General features: G+C 40.9%; 2 protein-coding genes across 2 annotated transcripts; both read left to right on the top strand.

Moving 5' to 3' along the window:
• The first annotated feature begins 5419 nt into the window (after positions 1-5419).
• On the top strand, positions 5420-10310 carry LOC117553802 (extracellular calcium-sensing receptor-like). The gene is made up of 8 exons (XM_034227872.1): positions 5420-5586; positions 6039-6333; positions 6421-6710; positions 7299-7594; positions 8355-8560; positions 8679-8900; positions 9204-9327; positions 9406-10310. The coding sequence occupies exons 1-8, from the start codon at positions 5480-5482 to the stop codon at positions 10308-10310; spliced, it is 2445 nt and encodes an 814-aa protein (XP_034083763.1). The 5' UTR covers positions 5420-5479.
• Positions 10311-11447: 1137 nt separating this feature from the next.
• Positions 11448-18180, top strand: LOC117553771 (extracellular calcium-sensing receptor). Its single transcript, XM_034227842.1, has 13 exons — positions 11448-11501; positions 11568-11710; positions 11881-12226; positions 12328-12480; positions 12564-12764; positions 12929-13178; positions 13332-13519; positions 13623-13753; positions 13898-13994; positions 14166-14289; positions 14388-14860; positions 14955-15035; positions 17830-18180. Exons 1-13 carry the CDS (start codon positions 11448-11450, stop codon positions 18178-18180), a joined length of 2592 nt encoding a protein of 863 aa, XP_034083733.1.
• Positions 18181-18607: the final 427 nt, after the last annotated feature.

The raw sequence follows: 18607 nt of genomic DNA, 5'->3' as shown, positions 1-18607 counted from the left end.
ACAATAAAACAGATACACAGAAAAAATAGTAAAATAGTAAAAAGTGAAATTGTGCAATAAGTGTCACAGTCTACTTTCTCACTCACCTATTTTCTGCATTAACATTCCTTAGTCACCTGGTAGTCACACCCTGTCTCTCTTTCTCACTCTGTTACACCCATCAGCTCCATTAGTATTTAGGCCCACTTCACTTTCACCTCAGTGCCAGATCGTACTTTGCTGCATGCCAGTATTTCCCGCATTACCCTTCAAATTGCTCTCCCGGTTTCGACCCTGCCTGTCCCTGACCAGCCTGCCTCGCCTGCTCCCTGACCCGTTCTGTACCTGCGACTCCCGTCCTGCTTTCTCCTGGAACCCTCGCCTGTCCCGGACCAGCCCTTTGCCTACTATCTGGCGTTTTGTCTCCTACCAGCCTATTGCCTTCAATAAAGCTGGTTACCGACTATCCCTGGTTTCCCGTGTTCTGCATTTTGGTCCTCAGCTCGTTTGTGACAATAAGAGTCTATATACAAGTGATTGGAATATGATATATTTGACAAATAATTTCTAAGTAGCAGCCAGACGAATGTTATGGATGTTGTTTCAAAGTTCAGGTGTTTAATAGTCTTCTGGCCTGTGGGATGAAACTGTCCCTGAGTCTGGTGGTTATAGTCCTGATGCTGCGGTACCGCCTGCCAGACGGCAGCAGACAGAATAGTTTGTGGCTGGGGTGATGGGGGTCTTTTATAATCCTGAGTGCTTTCTTTAAGGTTAACCTGGTATTATTACTCCACTACATTTATTTAGTTACTTTACAGATTTGGATTAATGATGTGAAATATAAACAACCCTTAAATCAGACTTTAGTTACACCTGTGTAAAATTCAGTGAAGGTGATTGTCAAGTGCAAACAATCAGGCGAGATATTTGATAGTTGGTGCTTGAGAAGACAACAAATGTATCTGCAGATCCCTATAAAGCATATTAATTACTCGTTATTCTCTAATCGTTCATCAAAAACTGTATATAATGGCTATTTTGCACATCCCTTTCAAGATTTCCAAAGGTTTATTGACATATCATATACACAACTACGGTGTAGTTATGCAATGATGACAAACTTGGGTCCTAGGTTCCTCAACAAGACATCCATCAATATGTGTGTATACTTCCACCATATTCTGCACATTTCTTATTCTATCTACATACATCTTATAAGAGTATAATAAATATGTATAATATCGGTTAAAATAAGTGCTTCAACATAGTTAACATTGTAGGAAAGTTGATTGTCAAGTCCCAAAACAAACCATGCAACATATTAAACGTTAAATACTTTGTCAGGCTTAATATTTATCAGATCCCCCAAAGCTTTTTGCTTACATGTATTTAAAAGAAGACCTTAACCTAAAGTATTATTTAATGTTTAAATAAAGCCTAATTAGTTTGTCTGTTTTGCACATCCTCCTATTAATATCTAAACTGCTTTATTCTAGATATCATTTACAGTATCTTCTTGATATTTTCTATTCTATATTTCTATCATTGACCTTCTATTTTCCTCCTATTTTGTATGTACTCTTAATATTTAAATATTTTCATAAAATATAACACATTCAAAAGTGTTTTACAAAAATGAAAGACATTAAGAAAAAGGCATTTTAAACAGTCATTCAAAAGCAACACAATCTACCTGCATTGCAATTACTCTAAATGTGTAATAACGTGCTTTAACCAGTAGGTAGTTTGGGTTAAAAAGCTGTCAAGTTTACAGTGTTAACAAAATAAAATATACTGCTGTTTCCGGTTTAGTTTACGACGGATATGTGTTGTTATTGTTTTGATATTTGTAACACAAAAGCGATGGAAAAAACCCACAGCAACACAGAAAAGATGGTCTTAACATGACCCAGTGGTCTAGTAGTTAATAAAAAACAATGATATCAAAATATTACTACTAACTTTATCGTGAAATTAAAACAGAACGGTAAAAGAATAGTTCCCGGCTATTCTGAGGCCTGATCTCTGTAGATAAATAAAGAACTACGACAGATGTGTAATATTTAATGCAGCCGAACCATTTATTACAATGCATTCATGTGATGACTTTCAAAGAGTAAAGCAAGCACTGCTGAATAAAGTATGATGTTATCTTTTACGAAACGTTTTTTTTCATATGGAATGCAGTTGGAGGTCAACCAATCACAGAGCTTGAGGACTAATCACGGGGTTTGTCGAGCAAAGCACTTGGGACGTGTAGTCCCAAACGATAGCTGAGGATTCTGGGTAGTGTAGTGTCTTCTGCCATCCTAAACTCAGAAAAAATATTTGTTTCTCCGAATCGAAGGGGAAAAATACAAAAGCATTGTACACAATTTAAACCAATCAATGTTGTGTAATTAACAAGGATAATCTAGTGTTTTTGAGTTGATGAGTAGTGCAGATATCACTGTAAAATCAATCGACAGTAAAGATAATACTTACTTCCGGGTGTAAAATCCTCCGTTATCCAATGGGAATAGACACTCACATTGCCTTTAAATGCCGCCGACATGGACCGATGCGGTGCTTCCCTGAGCGTCAAATACCGCCGCCGATGGGAATACATTGCAATCAGTTGAAAGCTCTTTGCGTCTGTTTATGAAGCTGAAGGAGACTCTGCGCGTCAAAACTGCACGCCATAGGACCCTGACCAAGCGTAGCTCCTGGAAGTTCAGGGATTGAGACTGTGTTGATTGATCACATTATTAATAGTCAATCTCCAAACACATTTCACACGAGCCGTCCGTAGTCTTCACCTATGCAATTGTTTTTCGTTGTGATTGGTTAAACCAAATATTCATGGACCTTTATGGGGTCAGTATGTACAGTACACTACAATTTGTCCTTGCCGGAGCTCCTGCCTGGCTGCTTATTTGTTCCTTATTTAGCCTGGTTTTTCCAGTTGTTTTGAATGTTCCCAAAAGTGTGATGGGAAGTAAAGAACTATGTTTAGAGAGAGGTGTGTTGAAAGAAGAAGAGACTGTAACAGTGTAACAGAGAAACAAAGGAGTTTGGGAATACTATAGATCAAGTGAGAGGTGTTGCATCTATCTTACCTCAGTGTGTGAAACTGGCGGACAGTGAGCCTTTGGCCCTGCAGTCGGGAGGGGATGTTGTGATTGGAGGGCTGTTCCCTCTGCATTTTGTGGCTCCTAAGCAGCAGAACAGCTACCACAGCAAATCCCAGCTCACACCTAGTGGGTAAGTTTGATGATACTGATGATATCTTATACAGCCCCATGTTGATGCTTTTGGTTACAAATCAGACCATTATTTGTCCTTGCTCAGGCCTGTTTTTGTCAGGATTCTCATGATATGTCACGTTTTTAGTTTTGTATGTTCTAGGTTTGGGTTTATTTTGCTGTTCGGTTCTCCCTGTCATGTTTTCCTCCTTGTATATTGTCTGGTCCCTCTCTCTGTGTTTTTCCTCCTGTCGTTAGTTTCCCTGGTGTGTCTAATTGTCTGATTGTGTTCACCTGTGGCCCTTGTGTTTCTCCTCCCCTGCCCGGCTGTTTCTCGTCTTGTGATTACCCCTCCCTGTATTTAGTCTTGTATTTTCCTGAGTTCAGTGTTGGTTCGTCTTTTGTTTGTGAATGAGTTCACCGGTGAGAGTTCTGTTTTGTCCAAGTTATTTTTATTTTATCCTTGAAATAAAGGCTTTTTTCAGCGTCATCTGCATTTGGGTCCTGCTTGCTTCACTCACCGTAACAGTACGAACCAACCAAGGATGGACCCAGCAGATCCATTTGAGCAGGAATTATTGGATTTTTCCTTTTCTCTGGCTTACTGCTCTGATCGATGGAGGGCAGCGTGCGGAGTTCAGCAGCGAGAGGCTGCTCTGGCTGAGGCGCACCACAGGGCTATGGAGAAACTAAGTTTAGTTAAATTCTTACCTGGCTGGATTTTGGACTTCCTCTCGGTGTGTGATTCCCGGCCTGCTAGCCCCAGACATGCTAGCTCCCTGCCTCCCAATTCCCAATCTGACACCATACGCCTCGGTGTGTTCCGTCTGGAGTCAACCTCTGCTTCTTCCCCAGTTCCTGCTCCTGTCCAGGAGCCGGTCTCTGGAACTCGTCTGGCTTTTGGAGGTCTAAGGAGTCTCCAAAAGGCTCCTAAGAGAAGGAGTCGCAGGTCCAGGCTAGCAGCCCTAGCCCCAGAAGCCATGCTTTGGGCTCCAGTACAGGCCCCAGCAGCCATGGTTCCAGCCCCAGCAGCCATGGTTCCGGCCCCAGTTCTGGCCCCAGCAGCCATCTCTCCGGCACCAGTTCTGGCCCCAACAGCCATGGCTCCAGCCCCAGTTCTGGCCCCAGCAGCCATGGTTCCGGCCCCAGCAGCCATGGTTCCGGCCCCAGTTCTGGCCCCAGCAGCCATCTCTCCAGCCCCAGTTCTGGCCCCAGCAGCCATGGTTCCAGCCCCAGTTCTGGCCCCAGCAGCCATGGCTCCAGCCCCAGTTCAGGCCGCAACAGCCTTGGTTCCGGCCCCAGTTCAGGCCGCAGCAGCCATGGCTCCAGCCCCAGTTCAGGCCGCAGCAGCCATGGTTCCAGCCTCAGTCCTGGCCCCAGCAGCCATGGTTTCGACTCCAGCCCCTCGTCTCTGGCCGACGCCAGCTCCCCGTGTTCTGTCGGCGTACCGGACGACGCCAGCTCCCCGTGCCCTGTCGGCATTCCGGCCGACTCCAGCCCCCCGTGTTCTGTTTCCATCTCCGGCCCCAGTTCTGGCCCCATCTCCAGTAAACACAGCCTACATGGCAAGCATTTTTATAATATACCATAATGTAAAATAAGCACTATCGTTGAACTTACTGCCAAAAATAATATGAAATTCACCCCTGGTGTCTTTCTGTCTGTCATCCCTTGATTCTACTTGCTTTGACTGTTCAAATGAGATGTCAACCATCAAAATTGGATAAGGGGTTCCAGAGATATCACTGTGCAAAACACACCGGTCAATTTTGACCGAAAATAGCATATGACCTAACGCAAAAGAAGGGTTAAGGACATGTCTGGCTTGTCAGGGCAAGTTCTGCTGTGATGGCTTTAGATTAGGGTATTTGGGCATCCATCCAAACAGCATGACTTTCTCAATGATGATTATTTGAAGAAAAGTTACATATAAAATACATACATCTTGTCAGCACTGGGCATGGGTATGCTCTCTCTAATAGCAAAGTGACGTATGGTAGAAGGAGGGAAGCGCCTGAAAAACGTTATAAACCAGTGAGAACACGCAGTACAGTTTGCCCACTTGATGACAGTTGATGATGGAGATGTCTCTTATTGGTCTGATACTGTCTATAGCTTTGTGTGAGCTGAAGTCAGTTCTTGTTTTGAATATTTTTGGGGATGGTGTGAAACAAACTGCTGGGCTTACAGGGGACAGGACTGGTGCTGTGCTTAGCACTGATGCTTCATCTGTGACATGTAAGCTACAAGGTACAATTCGTCAACCTGCATTCTCTATGGACGGTGACTATGTCATTGGGGGTGTTTTCTCCATACACTCCAACATGCACACTGCGAAGCATAACTACACCACCATGCCCGAGCCACTAAGCTGCGCAGGGAGGTTAGTACAGGGAGATTTAGCCTAGAATGTGGGCATATACAGTATAGTGATGTGTATATTGTGAATTTGTGTTGCAATGTACTGTGTTGTATGTAAAAACTCTAAAAATAATAATCATTTATAAATCTTTTAGTTTTTTACATAATGTGGATTTATTTTCTCTATTTCATAAAAGGTAATAGTTTAACTGATGTATACATACTTAACAATGTTTTGAATGGAGAGATGTGGAAATTGTGATTTATTGGACCATTGAATCAATTCATCAAAGTTATTGTGAATATTGGATATATAATCAAGTGTTTGTGTTTTTGACAGATGCAATTCCCATAAAGCCTACAGAGATGCTATTTGTTATTATCCAGGCCATATAATTGCAGTCATCTTGTAGTCTATCACGTATTATTTTCAAATCTTTAAGGTTGAACATTAACACCGATGTCTGTGTGCAGCATCAACCCCCGTGAACTGCGCTTCTCACGTGCAATGGTCTTCGCCATCAAGCAGATTAACAACAGCACGGAGCTGCTTCCGGGGATCAAGCTTGGTTATGAGATCTACGACTCATGTGCCTCGGTGTCCGTGGCGGTGCATGTTGCATTTCAGCTTTCAGGAGGACTGGACCCGGTGTTTAACACCGGCGACAAATGCTCACAGTCTGGTATGGTGATGGCTGTCGTTGGTGAGTCTGGGTCCACGCCTTCCATCAGTGTGTCGCGCATCATCGGGCCGTTCAACATACCCCAAGTAAATATTAAGAATTTATTGCAAACTGTGTTTAAGTCCATTACTTGTTTTGCCTCTGTCCCGTTAAATAACTGTTGTTTTCTTTAGGTGAGCTACTTTGCCACGTGTGCATGCCTGTCTGATAAGCAGCAGTACCCAAGTTTCTTCAGAACAATCCCGAGTGATCAATTCCAGGCTGACGCACTGGCCAAGCTGGTAAAGCACTTTGGCTGGACTTGGATAGGTGCTGTCCGGTCGGATTCTGACTATGGCAATAATGGCATGGCATCTTTCCTGCATGCAGCACGTAAAGAGGGGATCTGTGTGGAATACTCTGAGTCTTTCTTTCGGACCCACCCACGTAGCCGGATCCAGAGAGTAGCTGACGTTATCCGCAGGTTTCTATATCACTGATTTGGTTCACTGTGCTGACACTGACCTTCTGCACAGAAAACCAAAACAAGTTCTTTAACCCTGATGTTGTGTTCGGGTGACCCGTTTCAAGTTTAAAATTATATAATAACTACCCTCTAGTTTTTTGTATCGGAACAAGGCTTCATGATATCCTCCACAACAGCTATATAAACACTACACACCTGACTTTGACAATTGTAGCCAAGTCTGAAGGTCTCTAAAAAAAAAAGTTTATAATTTGGTATTCAGGTCTGGGAAGACCCAGCAGAATTGTTTTGGGTGATTCGGGGTCAAATTTTTCACAATCAAGATACATTTTTTTGAGTGTTTTGGACTGAGATAAATCATGGGTCAACTTTGACCTGCGAACACCATGAACGGTAATAGCTTTCAAACACAACACAAGGGTTAAGTGATGGAACATGTTTTTATTACAACTGGAAATGTGCCAATATATCTGTTTATCATCATGTTTTGTTTTTCTTCATACTTATGACTTATATTGTTATAAAAGACAATATTAGTCTTATATTATAACTATTATTTGTATATGTCATTGAACGTCCCTCCAGGTCAACGGCTAAGGTTGTTGTGGCATTTATTTCCCCTGGAGATATGAGAATTCTGCTGGAGGAGCTGTCAATCAAGCCTTCTCCATCTCGCCAGTGGATAGGTAGTGAGTCCTGGGTAACCGATCGAGACATGCTGAGGTTCAGCTTCTGTGCTGGAGCAATCGGATTTGGCATTGAAAAATCTGTCATCCCAGGTCTGAGGGACTTCCTGCTGGATCTCTCTCCGTTTAAAGTGGCTGACTCCCCATTGCTTACCATGTTCTGGGAGGAAGCATTCAACTGCAGGCTGGTAAAAAGTGAGAACGTTGTGCCAATTTTAAACATACATGACACTCACAGTAGTGTCTTAATTGTGTATATTTTTTTTTTCTGTCTAAAAGTGAAGCTCCCTGAATTGATCAGCCTGTTAAAAACCCCAGATTTTGACTGAAAGGGAAATCTAATATTTGTAATGAAATACATGAGGCGGACATAAGGTGCATCTCAGTGATTGATCTCGCAATGTGATGTTCAGGTCATGTTTATTAACAATGCTTTCTAATATATTGTAAATAACATACATGTACATTATTCTACTTAGGCTATTATGCAGTGATTCTAGTATATTTGTTTAGATGAAAGCTATTTATTCCTCAATGCACAACAATTTATGGAAGTCTCTCTTCAAAAATGGTCATAAGCATATTTTTTCAGCATTTATTTTATCTAAAACATATAGTGCAGAGTTAAAATATATGTAAAAAATACATAAATTGCGGAATATACTGCTGGTTCTAGAGTCCATCATGCATCATTATAACGGGGCAAGTCAGTTTTAAGTAAAAGCAATACATATTTTGCCTTATACAATAAGTATTTGTCTGATGACTGATTTGTGTAAATATGAGCTGCTAAAATAAACTAATGTAAAAAAAAAGGCATGTCCACAAAACAGTGATTTTAAATGTGATGTAAATCCTGCAATGCTTGTTTGGCAGGTTAAATAACACAATACACACAAAGAATGAATGTAATCATCATGGCTAAAAACACCTCCCTCTGTCTCTGTGTTTTTAGGTGAATCCACAGACAGGAGTGTGTGTGATGGAACTGAAGATATAAAGACGCTCCAGAGCTCATACACTGACACATCTCAACTTCGAATCACTAATATGGCGTACAAGGCTGTCTATGCAATAGCGCATGCCATTCATAACGCAGTGTGTCAGCAAACTGATTCTACTACACAGTGTGTTAGGTTCACTAAGCTAGAGGCCAAAGAGGTCAATAAAAATAATGATGTTCTTTTAAGCTGCACATCTATGTTATCAAATGAATGCTCATTTTATTTTAAATTATCTCTTTTTTTCCCTTCACTGTCTTCCTTTACTTCATCCCTAGGTTCTTAATCAGCTGAAAAAAGTAAATTTTTCCCAAAATGGTTATGATGTGTCATTCGATGCCAACGGGGATCCTGTGGCCACATATGAGCTGGTAAACTGGCAAAGAAATGAGAGTGGCAGCATTGAGTTGGTGACTGTAGGGAAATACGATTCATCACTGCCGGTGGGCCAGGAGTTCCTTATCAACAGGAACCTCACCTGGGTGGAGGGTGGCACACAGGTGAGGAGCCCCAAAGCAATAGTTTAACATGCTACATTTTCATATCATCGCAAAGGGTATGATGTCTCATACCTCGGTACCTCATTAGAATTCCAATGTTACGAATAATGAGAGTATTTTTAACATGACATTTACGTGTTATTGATTAAAATGCATGTTTACTTTTTTTTTTTTTAAATAAACAGAAATGTAAAAGACACAAAGAAAAACATTGTGAAGAAAAAAACATGAATCTATCCTTTTATAATGTTAGCTTCAGAGCACACTTGTCTACATGTGAGTTAATTTGTATATATGTGACAGGTGCCTGTGTCAGTGTGCACTGACAGCTGTCCTTCAGGAACTCGTAAAGTGCTTCAGAAAGGAAAACCCATCTGCTGTTATGACTGTACACCGTGTCCCGAGGGAGAGATTAGCAATGCTACAGGTATTTGTTTTTCTAATGTATGTCTAAAACATAAAATATACATTCTAACTGCTTAAAGCTCTTTTCCTTTTTTTTCAGATTCCTTTGATTGTTTCCCTTGCCCCAAGGAATTCTGGCCTAATGCAGAGAGAGATTTGTGTCTTCCCAAACCTGTAGAGTTTCTTTCCTTCAACGAGGCCCTTGGAATCGTCTTGGCTGCTTTTTCAATCGGTGGTGCCTGTCTCACCATTATAACAGCGGCTGTGTTCTATCGTCACAGGAGCTCACCAATTGTCAGGGCCAACAACTCTGAGCTGAGCTTCTTGCTGCTCTTCTCCCTGACTCTATGTTTCTTATGTTCATTAACGTTCATTGGAGCACCCTCGGAGTGGTCCTGCATGCTGCGCCACACAGCGTTTGGGATCACATTCGTCCTCTGCATGTCTTGTGTTCTTGGAAAAACTATAGTAGTTCTGACGGCCTTCAGAGCTACACTACCAGGTAGTAATTTGATGAAATGGTTTGGGCCTTCACAGCAAAGATTGACTGTAGTGTCTTTCACATTTATTCAAGTTTTGATATGTACTATTTGGTTAGTTCTTAGTCCCCCCTTTCCAATGAAAAACCTCACGACATACAAGGAGAGAATCATCCTGGAGTGTGCATTAGGATCAGCTTTGGGGTTCTGGGCTGTACTTGGGTATATAGGCTTACTGGCTGTCTTTTGCTTTGTGTTAGCTGTCCTAGCTCGGAAACTACCTAATACCTTTAATGAAGCCAAGCTTATCACATTCAGCATGTTGATATTCTGTGCAGTCTGGATCACATTTATCCCAGCATATGTCAGCTCTCCTGGGAAATTTACTGTGGCTGTGGAGATATTTGCCATTCTGGCCTCCAGTTTTGGACTAATTACGTGTATATTCGCTCCAAAATGTTTTATTATTTTATTTAAGCCAGAGAAAAACACCAAGAAACATTTAATGAGCAGGGAAAAAATGTAGATGGCTTTTAAAAGCTTTAACTTTAGACATTTAACATATTCTTTCCTTGTTGGTTCAAATATTCATATTCGAGTTTATTTTATGCTCAATATTGTACACATTTTAATGTCATTTTGTGAATGTACTAATAGCCTATTATCTAAATACATTTCTATCCGTTGCATTAAATATAAAATAAAGTGAATAAATAAAGTCAACATTCAGATCATGTGTGGTACTTAATTGACATTTCAAAAACATATTAAATACAGCATGGTTGAAATGCTATAACGTTTATTGCCATAGCAGAAAATGAAACTTCCCTTACTGTAGTTCACAAATCCTTCAGCAAGTTGTTAAAATGTGTTTTGAATTCCCAAAAATCTAAAAGGTCGTTTAGTTTGAAAAATAAAACACACACAGTTACCTGATTGAATAATCAAATACATTTTTTTTTAAATAACCATTTTCATAGAGGGCTACTTTAGGGACACAGCACACTAACTGAAACACCAATGCTCGGCTGTGAATTAGCCATAAGCATACACACCATTATAACATGCACATTAGCTTTACAATATGATGTAGCCACCCGTAAGTGTTAGGTTTGGGTTTGATTAATCTAAAAAATTCTGTAATTTCTGAATCAACCATTTCTGGCAACAATTAAAATAAAATGCAATTGTTCAAATAGAATTTCATTAAGTACATTTTATATAATCCTTTAATGTATTATACATAATATGTATATATTATCAAAGGTAACCTGGAATTGTTCCAGTCTTAGTAATAGACACCTTTTAATACAATTGTTTGAAATTAAAGTTTTTAATTCATCACATCAATAATAGTCAATCCTCAAAACAAATTTCACATGAGCCATCCATAGTCCTCACCTGTGCCATTGTGTTTCATTGTGATTGGTTGGACTGAAGATGACTCATGATCTATGAAAGCATATTAGCATAACAGTTTTTATATGCTTAATTCGCCTTTCAGATACTTGTTATAGACCATTGTCTCCTGCACACATATGCAGCCTTTATGGGGTCAGTATGTACACTACAATTTGCCCTTGCCGGAGCTCCTGCCTGGCTGCTTGTTTGCTCCTTATTCAGCCTGGTTTTTCCAGTTATTTTTAATGTTCCCAAAAGTGTGATGGGAAGTAAAGAGCTATGTTTAGAGAGAGGTGTGTTGAAAGAAGAAGAGACTGTAACAGAGAAACAAAGGAGTTTGGGAATAGATCAAGTGAGAGGTGTTGCTTCTATCTTACCTCAGTGTGTGAAACTGGCGGACAGTGAGCCTTTGGCCCTGCAGTCGGGAGGGGATGTTGTGATTGGAGGGCTGTTCCCTCTGCATTTTGTGGCTCCTAAGCCACAGAACAGCTACCACAGCAAACCCCAGCTCACACCTTGCAAGGGGTAAGTGTGAGGATACTGATGATATATTATACAGCCCCATAGATGTTATACATTTTTTTTTAAAATATTTTCATCTAACTGTGGTAGCATCTCTATATTGCTGTTACACTGTATTTTCCTATGGCGTGATGAATTACATGGATTGCACCAAACTTTTAAAATTGTTGCAGCTTTGATCATAGAGCTTTCCGCTGGATGATGACCATGGTCTTTGCAGTGGAGGAAATTAATCGTAATACCAGCCTGTTACCAGGTGTTAAACTAGGCTACCGGATAATGGACAGCTGTGACCATGTACACACCAGCCTGCAAGCTCTTATGTCTTTAGTCAGTCACTCTAAAGCGTGGATGGGAGAGTTGAAACAAATGGTAAAAACTGAAAAAATATTAGATATGCCAAAGGAGACTTTGCCCTCATGTCTGGTGGATTATCCCGTACCTGCTGTGATTGGCCTTGCATCTTCTACCCCAGCAAGAGCTGTAGCTCATACACTCGGTCCTTTCAATATCCCACTGGTAAGAAAGGAAAGAAACATTCACAGTACATTAGCTGTACTGAAGTTAATACTGTTTTTTGTTTAGGTTTTCTCTTATCTTAATACATTGTATCTCAATAGGTGAGCTTTTTTGCCACTTGTACTTGTCTTACTAACAAGGACTCATACCCGTCATTCTTGCGGACTGTACCGAGTGATCTCTTTCAAGTTAGAGGTCTTGTTCAGCTGGTCACCTTCCTCAACTGGCTCTGGGTAGGCACTATTGGCACCACGGTGAGATAAAACCTTTTTTTCTCCCATTTCAGTCAATCAAAAAAACTTCAATTATTAACAAAACGTTTCTCTATATATTTCAGGATGACTACAGTCAATATGGCATCCAAGCATTTTCTAGTCAGTTTAAAAAACAGGGTGGGTGTGTGGCATTTCATCTGATTATCCCAAAATCACCCTCTGTGACTGAGTTACAAGACATTGCCAACAAGCTGCAGAGTTCAACTGCACAGGTAGTTGTGGTCTTTGCAACAGAGGGACAGCTGCTGGATCTGTTCTTAGAGGTTAGTCCTCTAAACTCCAATTATTGTATCTGCATAGGCCAATATTTATATGATGTATTTTGCAGATTTAAAATAATAAGAGTATTAGGAATATTAAAATAATGTGTATGATCATGCTCATATTTGCTTTCTTATCACATTTGTAAATGTGTTTTATTTTCCAGCTGGCTGAGAGAAATGTGACAGGGATTCAGTGGGTAGCTAGTGAAGCCTGGGTCACAGCTAGCCTGCTGACCTCTCCCCACTTCCACCCTATCCTAGAAGGCACACTGGGATTCTCCTTCCCTGGAGTCATGATACCTGACTTGGAAGAGTTCCTGTTGAATGTCCGTCCCTCTCCCAAACCGGGACATGAATTTGTCAACATGTTCTGGGAAGAGCTGTTTGGCTGCAGGCTAGAGTTTAGAGGAGAAGGCTCTAAAGAAAGGGAAGCAGACACTGTGAATAACGTGGAATTGGATGCATTTGGTTACAAATCAGATTCTCGAAACAATTCCTTGTCCTTGGCCAGGCCTGTTATAGGCAAAACAACCTCTGTTAAGGGGTCAACTTATAACAATTACAAAGGTGCTGCTGAAAAGCCTCTATGCACTGGTTCAGAGGATCTGAGGTTCACTGAAAGCAGTTATACTGATGTATCTGAGGTCAGAATATCATATAATGTATATAAAGCTGTATATGCCATCGCCCATGCTCTGCACACTTTACTGAAGTCTGATTCTGCAGGACATAGCAAGACATTTACTTCTAGTCAGGTGCGTTAAACCATTACAGAATATATTTATATCAATCATTTATTTCAATTATGTCATTCTCTAATGTATTATTTGTTTGTTTTCTCTCTCCTTTCTCTCACAGTTGCTGCAACATCTGAAGAAAGTGAATTTCACCAACCAGTTTGAGGAGAAGGTATATTTTGACTCAAATGGAGAGCCGGTACCTCTCTATGACATCATTAACTGGCAGAAAGACAGCAAGGGTAAAATAAGGTGGAATACAAATCGAGATTGAGTATATTTATATCTATATTTATATGTGTTGTGTCTATCTAAGCATATACCTGTAACTGGGTAATCATGGTGTACCATTGTTGGGACTGGTTGCATTTAAAACATTTTTCATGCTGTATTTAGATTTGTCAAAGTGGGAAGCTATGACGGTTCGGCTCTATTCAGACAACAATTGCAGATAGATCACAGCACCATTGTCTGGACCGAAGGACAGTCACAGGTGGGTCATACATCACTTAAAATGTCTTTACCGGATATACAATTTCAAGTATTACCTGATGATTCAAATGATTGTAATTTTACTTCAGTGAAAAACTCTTGGTTCTATTGAAGCATCTAGTCTGAAGCAAAGCAATTATTGGTGTGCAATTTGACACCTTTATCTGTTTAGGTTCCTATATCTCAGTGCAGTGCTCCATGCCTCCCTGGCACCAGGCAGGCCAGACGTTTAGGAGAGCCACACTGCTGTTTTGATTGTTTGCCCTGTGCAGATGGAGAGTTCAGCAACCAGACTGGTATCCCAAAAACTTACCAGGACATGTTTGATGGATGCAAAGATGTAGAATTAAGTTTTTGTGCATTTATACAGTTTCCACTTTCTGTATCTCCATAGGATCCACTGAATGCACAAAATGCCCCGAATATCATTGGCCAGACAAAGAAAAGGTGAAATGTGTGGCCGGGATTGAAGAATTCCTGTCTTTCCACGACGCCATGGGTATCATTCTGGTTGCACTTACACTGCTGGGTGTTGTCCTGACAACTATCGTCACTGTTGTCTTTCACCGTTTCCGTACCACACCGATTGTGAAGGCAAACAACTCAGAAATCAGTTTCCTGCTTCTCCTGTCACTCAAGCTCTGCTTCTTGTGTGCCTTGGTGTTTATTGGACAGCCTTCTGTTTGGACATGTAGACTCCGCCAGGCAACATTTGCGATTAGTTTTGTCCTCTGTCTGTCTTGTCTCCTTGTTAAGACCATTGTGGTTCTCTTGGCCTTCCGGGCTAATGAACATGCTTCCAGGGCTCTCAAGCTGTTTGGTCCCTGTCAACAGAGGTCTCTGATCATCTGCACTATAGCTCCTCAGGTAGGAGGGCGTTAGAACCGATGTATGACCTCAATTTGTGACTTGTTTTTTGTTTGTTTTTACAGAATTTATAATATTTTCACCTTGCCCTCAGGTTTGTCTGTGTGCTGGTTGGCTTTTGGGCGCACCTTCCTTCCCATTCAAGAACCCAAACTACCAAGCCTCAACTGGAAAAGTAAGAATTACAGTGTGCAAAAGTGATATATTTGATACTATACATTTAATAAACTATTAATGTGTCATATCCACCTAACAGGAAGAAACTCAGCTAACTGACGATACGAACCATTTTTACCGAAACAAAACACAAGTCTCACAAGAAGCGTCTAAATGAGCCCTGAGTGAAAAAATGCTAACGCACTTAGCACAGAACTCTAGGTATTAATACTTTATTACTTATCGGATCTGTAAAAAAAACAAGATATTAGCTAGCAAGCAGAGATTCCACAGATTCCAGAAATATAAGTATCATCACTGAGCGATCAGACATCACACAACATAGCTTTATGGAGCAAAATCGGGAAATTTGTCTTACCTTTTGCTGTTTCTGATCAAAAGTTGTGTTCAATGGCATTAAAACGATAAAAACGCGGCTGAAGATGAATCCATACGTTAATCCAATGTGTCTGTGTCACTTGGAAATGATTACTGATAATCCATCATTCAATTTTTATGTCAAAAACAGAGATTTCATATTAGCTGCTATGATAGCTAAGTGCAGCTTCCGGATTTGGGTATTCTGGCTACGCATCACTCTCACTCCTTATTTGGTAATGTGTAGGTGGATTTAGGAACTCCCCTCGATTCTATTGGCTCTAACGGTTAAAAAGAGATGTCAATCATTGAAATCGACCAAGGGGGGCCAGAAATATGGCAAATCCACCCAAATGAGGGGTTTTTCTTTTGCTAAACCTCTCTAAAAAGGTCAAATTGTACTTGTTTTGCTTCAATCTTGATACAGGGTATTTATTATATGTTATATTTTGGATTCCTAAAGCTTTTAGTCTACTATCCCATCATTTAAGGGTGGTTTTCACTACAGGCGCTTTCACACCACAGTACTTTTCCCACAAAGGTTCATCAGAACTTAGTTCTCATGAGAACTCTTCAGTTCTCATGAGAACTCTTCAGTTATCATGAGAACTCTTCAGTTCTCATGAACTAAGTACGGATCGCGTTCACACCGGAATAAATCCCTGGAGGAGGATTAGGCAAATGAAGCCGGTGACGTCACTTCTTCTTCTGCTTTGGGTTTACTGGCAGGCCGCAAACAACTTCATGGCGTATACTGCCACCCGAAGTCCCCTGCCGGAAGTCCCCGGAGTTGGGGACTGGCTTCAGAAGCTGCTGGGACTCCCAGCAGCCTTCCGAGTAAATCGCCAGAACGCCGACACCTTCTCATCTCCATCGCTCCCATATTTTCTTTTGTGTTGCCATAAGTTAGTCTCTCTGCGTTTCTGCGCTAGGCTAATGCTAATAATGCCATTGCTAGGATAATAAAATGGCGGCTTCACAAAAGTTTTTGGGAGTTTTACGGGGCGTGGTTTGCAATCCGCCCAGCCAATCAGAAATAGGAGCCTTTTTCTCCCACGAAAGTACCTGCTCTCTAGCAGGGACGGAAAAGGGGGTAAAAAGCTTCTCATGAACTCAAAAAGGTTCTCATGAACTCATTCCGGATTGTTTTGGTGTGACCGCAACATTTCGGAACTATATCGGAACTAAAGTGGGAAAAGTACTGCGGTGTGAAAGCGCCTATTAAGTAATGTTTTTTTTGGACGGACACTATAATTTAGATTTTTTTACTATGTTCAATCTGAATTTACTTTAAAATTTAAAAAATGTATATTGATTCTGACTTTTCTACATCCAACTCACAGGTTTATCATTGCTTTGTGAAAACATATTATTAATGTACCCCTTTTAGAAGATAAGTTATAGTCAATTGTTCTGGGAATGTCATTTTCGAGCCTGAGACCTGGAAAACAAGCTCGGGGCTTAAAGGTCACATGTCATGGCCATTTCCACTGATCATAATTCCATTGTTGAGGTATACTAGAATAGATTTACATTGTTCAATGTTCCAAAATCACATTGGTTTCTCATACAGCATCTCTGTATAGTATGTGTATTCAGCAGTATTCACTCTCACCACTAAACGGCTCGTTGCAGCTCTTGCCCCCCCCCCCCCCCCCCCCCCCCCCCCCCCTCCCCCTCCCCCTCCCTGTGAGCCCAGTGTGCTCCGATTGGTCGGGACCAGTCGGGACGTTGTGAATCGCGCTGAGCTTTTTCTTTCGTGTGATTTCCTTGTTTAGCGATACACAGCGAAACACAGCTGAGCACACACAAAGTCACAGCCGAAGTAAAAACAATAAGTGTGGCTTGATATTGAGTAAGAAAAAGGTTGATAAACGCTGTGAGAATGGGTCTGCTCTGCAGAGAGAATTTCGCCGCGATCCCAACTGTCTGTTATCAGCCTGCAGCCAGGGAGGAGAAATCAGCAGAGCTGCCTGCACTGAGGAAGTCCGTGGATTGGTCAATTTGGACCAATCAGCGGGGGCTTAACGTAACGGCTGCGCGGACGTAACGTAACGGCTACACGGATTAGTCAATTTCGTTCCGGGGACGACATGACATCATGATGTACCCGGAAGAATCAAATGGACGGTGACGTATCTCCAACGAGGCATTTTGGGGAGGTATTTTCTGTGTTAGAGTTTACTCGCTACATGGTGTACTTTGAGGGTTTTGACTCTGCACACCATTTACATGCAGAAAAACCTTCATAACACACAAGGGGACGGGTAATAACCGGAAAAGCATGACATGTCACCTTTAACAGGTTAAAACTGTTCAAATCCTACAGTTAATTTCTTCAATATTTGTAATGGAGAACAGAAAGGAACATAACCTCATAAAATGTGTCATTCCACGTAATTGAATTGTCTCCCTGTATTATTGAACATATTTAGATCATTGTGGAATGTAAGGAGCCATGGCCCCCTGGATTTTATCTGGTCCTGGGCTACATTGGTTTTCTGGCCTTCATCTGCCTTCTCCTGGCGTTCCTCGCACGCAAGCTTCCCGATAGCTTCAATGAGGCGAAGCTCATCACTTTCAGCATGCTGATCTTCTGTGCCGTTTGGATTTCTTTCATCCCAGCTTATGTCAGCTCTCCTGGGAAGCTCACTGTGGCTGTGGAAGTGTTTGCTATATTAGCGTCCAGTTTTGGACTGTTACTTTGCATTTTTTTCCCCAAATGTTATATAATTTTATTGCAGCCTCAAAGAAACACAAAAAAAGGCATGACTGGAAGAACTTAACAGTTATGTTGTAATTGGTCATTTTAAACAAACAGAAGCACAACCTTTTTAATTGAAAAATATAAAAATAAATGTGATAATAAATAAAAACTGTTTGAATAATTGAAAGTGAAATAAAAATAAATTGCCACATGTAACAAGTTTACATTTTTTTTGATAAAAAAACGGGTCATGATCATGAAGCACCACTTCACAAACTACAGACCTATCTCTTTACTTCCCCAATTTTCAAAAATACTAGAAAAAGTATTCAACAACAGACTGGACACGTTCATAGAAAAGCACAAATTAATCACGGACAGTCAATACGGATTCAGATCAAACAGATCAACATCACTGGCAATTATGGAATCAATTGAGGATATCACAGATGCCCTTGAACACAACAAATATGCAGTAGGGATTTTTATAGATATTTAAAAAGCTT

The sequence above is a fragment of the Gymnodraco acuticeps genome, unplaced genomic scaffold, assembly GCF_902827175.1.
Source record: "Gymnodraco acuticeps unplaced genomic scaffold, fGymAcu1.1, whole genome shotgun sequence".
In the NCBI taxonomy this organism is placed as follows: Eukaryota; Metazoa; Chordata; class Actinopteri; order Perciformes; family Bathydraconidae; genus Gymnodraco; species Gymnodraco acuticeps.
Note: the sequence above shows the minus strand (reverse complement) of the source record. Positions and strands in the feature narration are given on the sequence as shown.

Excerpts from the sequence above, each read along its gene's own strand:
- LOC117553802 (XM_034227872.1), top strand. The coding sequence starts at position 5,480 with ATGGACGGTGACTATGTCATTGGGGGTGTTTTCTCCATACACTCCAAC. Across the intron at positions 6,711-7,298 it reads GTAGCTGACGTTATCCGCAG|GTCAACGGCTAAGGTTGTTG; the intron begins GTTTCTATATCA and ends ACGTCCCTCCAG. Across the intron at positions 7,595-8,354 it reads CAACTGCAGGCTGGTAAAAA|GTGAATCCACAGACAGGAGT; the intron begins GTGAGAACGTTG and ends CTGTGTTTTTAG.
- LOC117553771 (XM_034227842.1), top strand. The coding sequence starts at position 11,448 with ATGGGAAGTAAAGAGCTATGTTTAGAGAGAGGTGTGTTGAAAGAAGAA. Across the intron at positions 13,179-13,331 it reads GCTAGAGTTTAGAGGAGAAG|GTGCTGCTGAAAAGCCTCTA; the intron begins GCTCTAAAGAAA and ends ACAATTACAAAG. Across the intron at positions 14,861-14,954 it reads TCTGCACTATAGCTCCTCAG|GTTTGTCTGTGTGCTGGTTG; the intron begins GTAGGAGGGCGT and ends CCTTGCCCTCAG.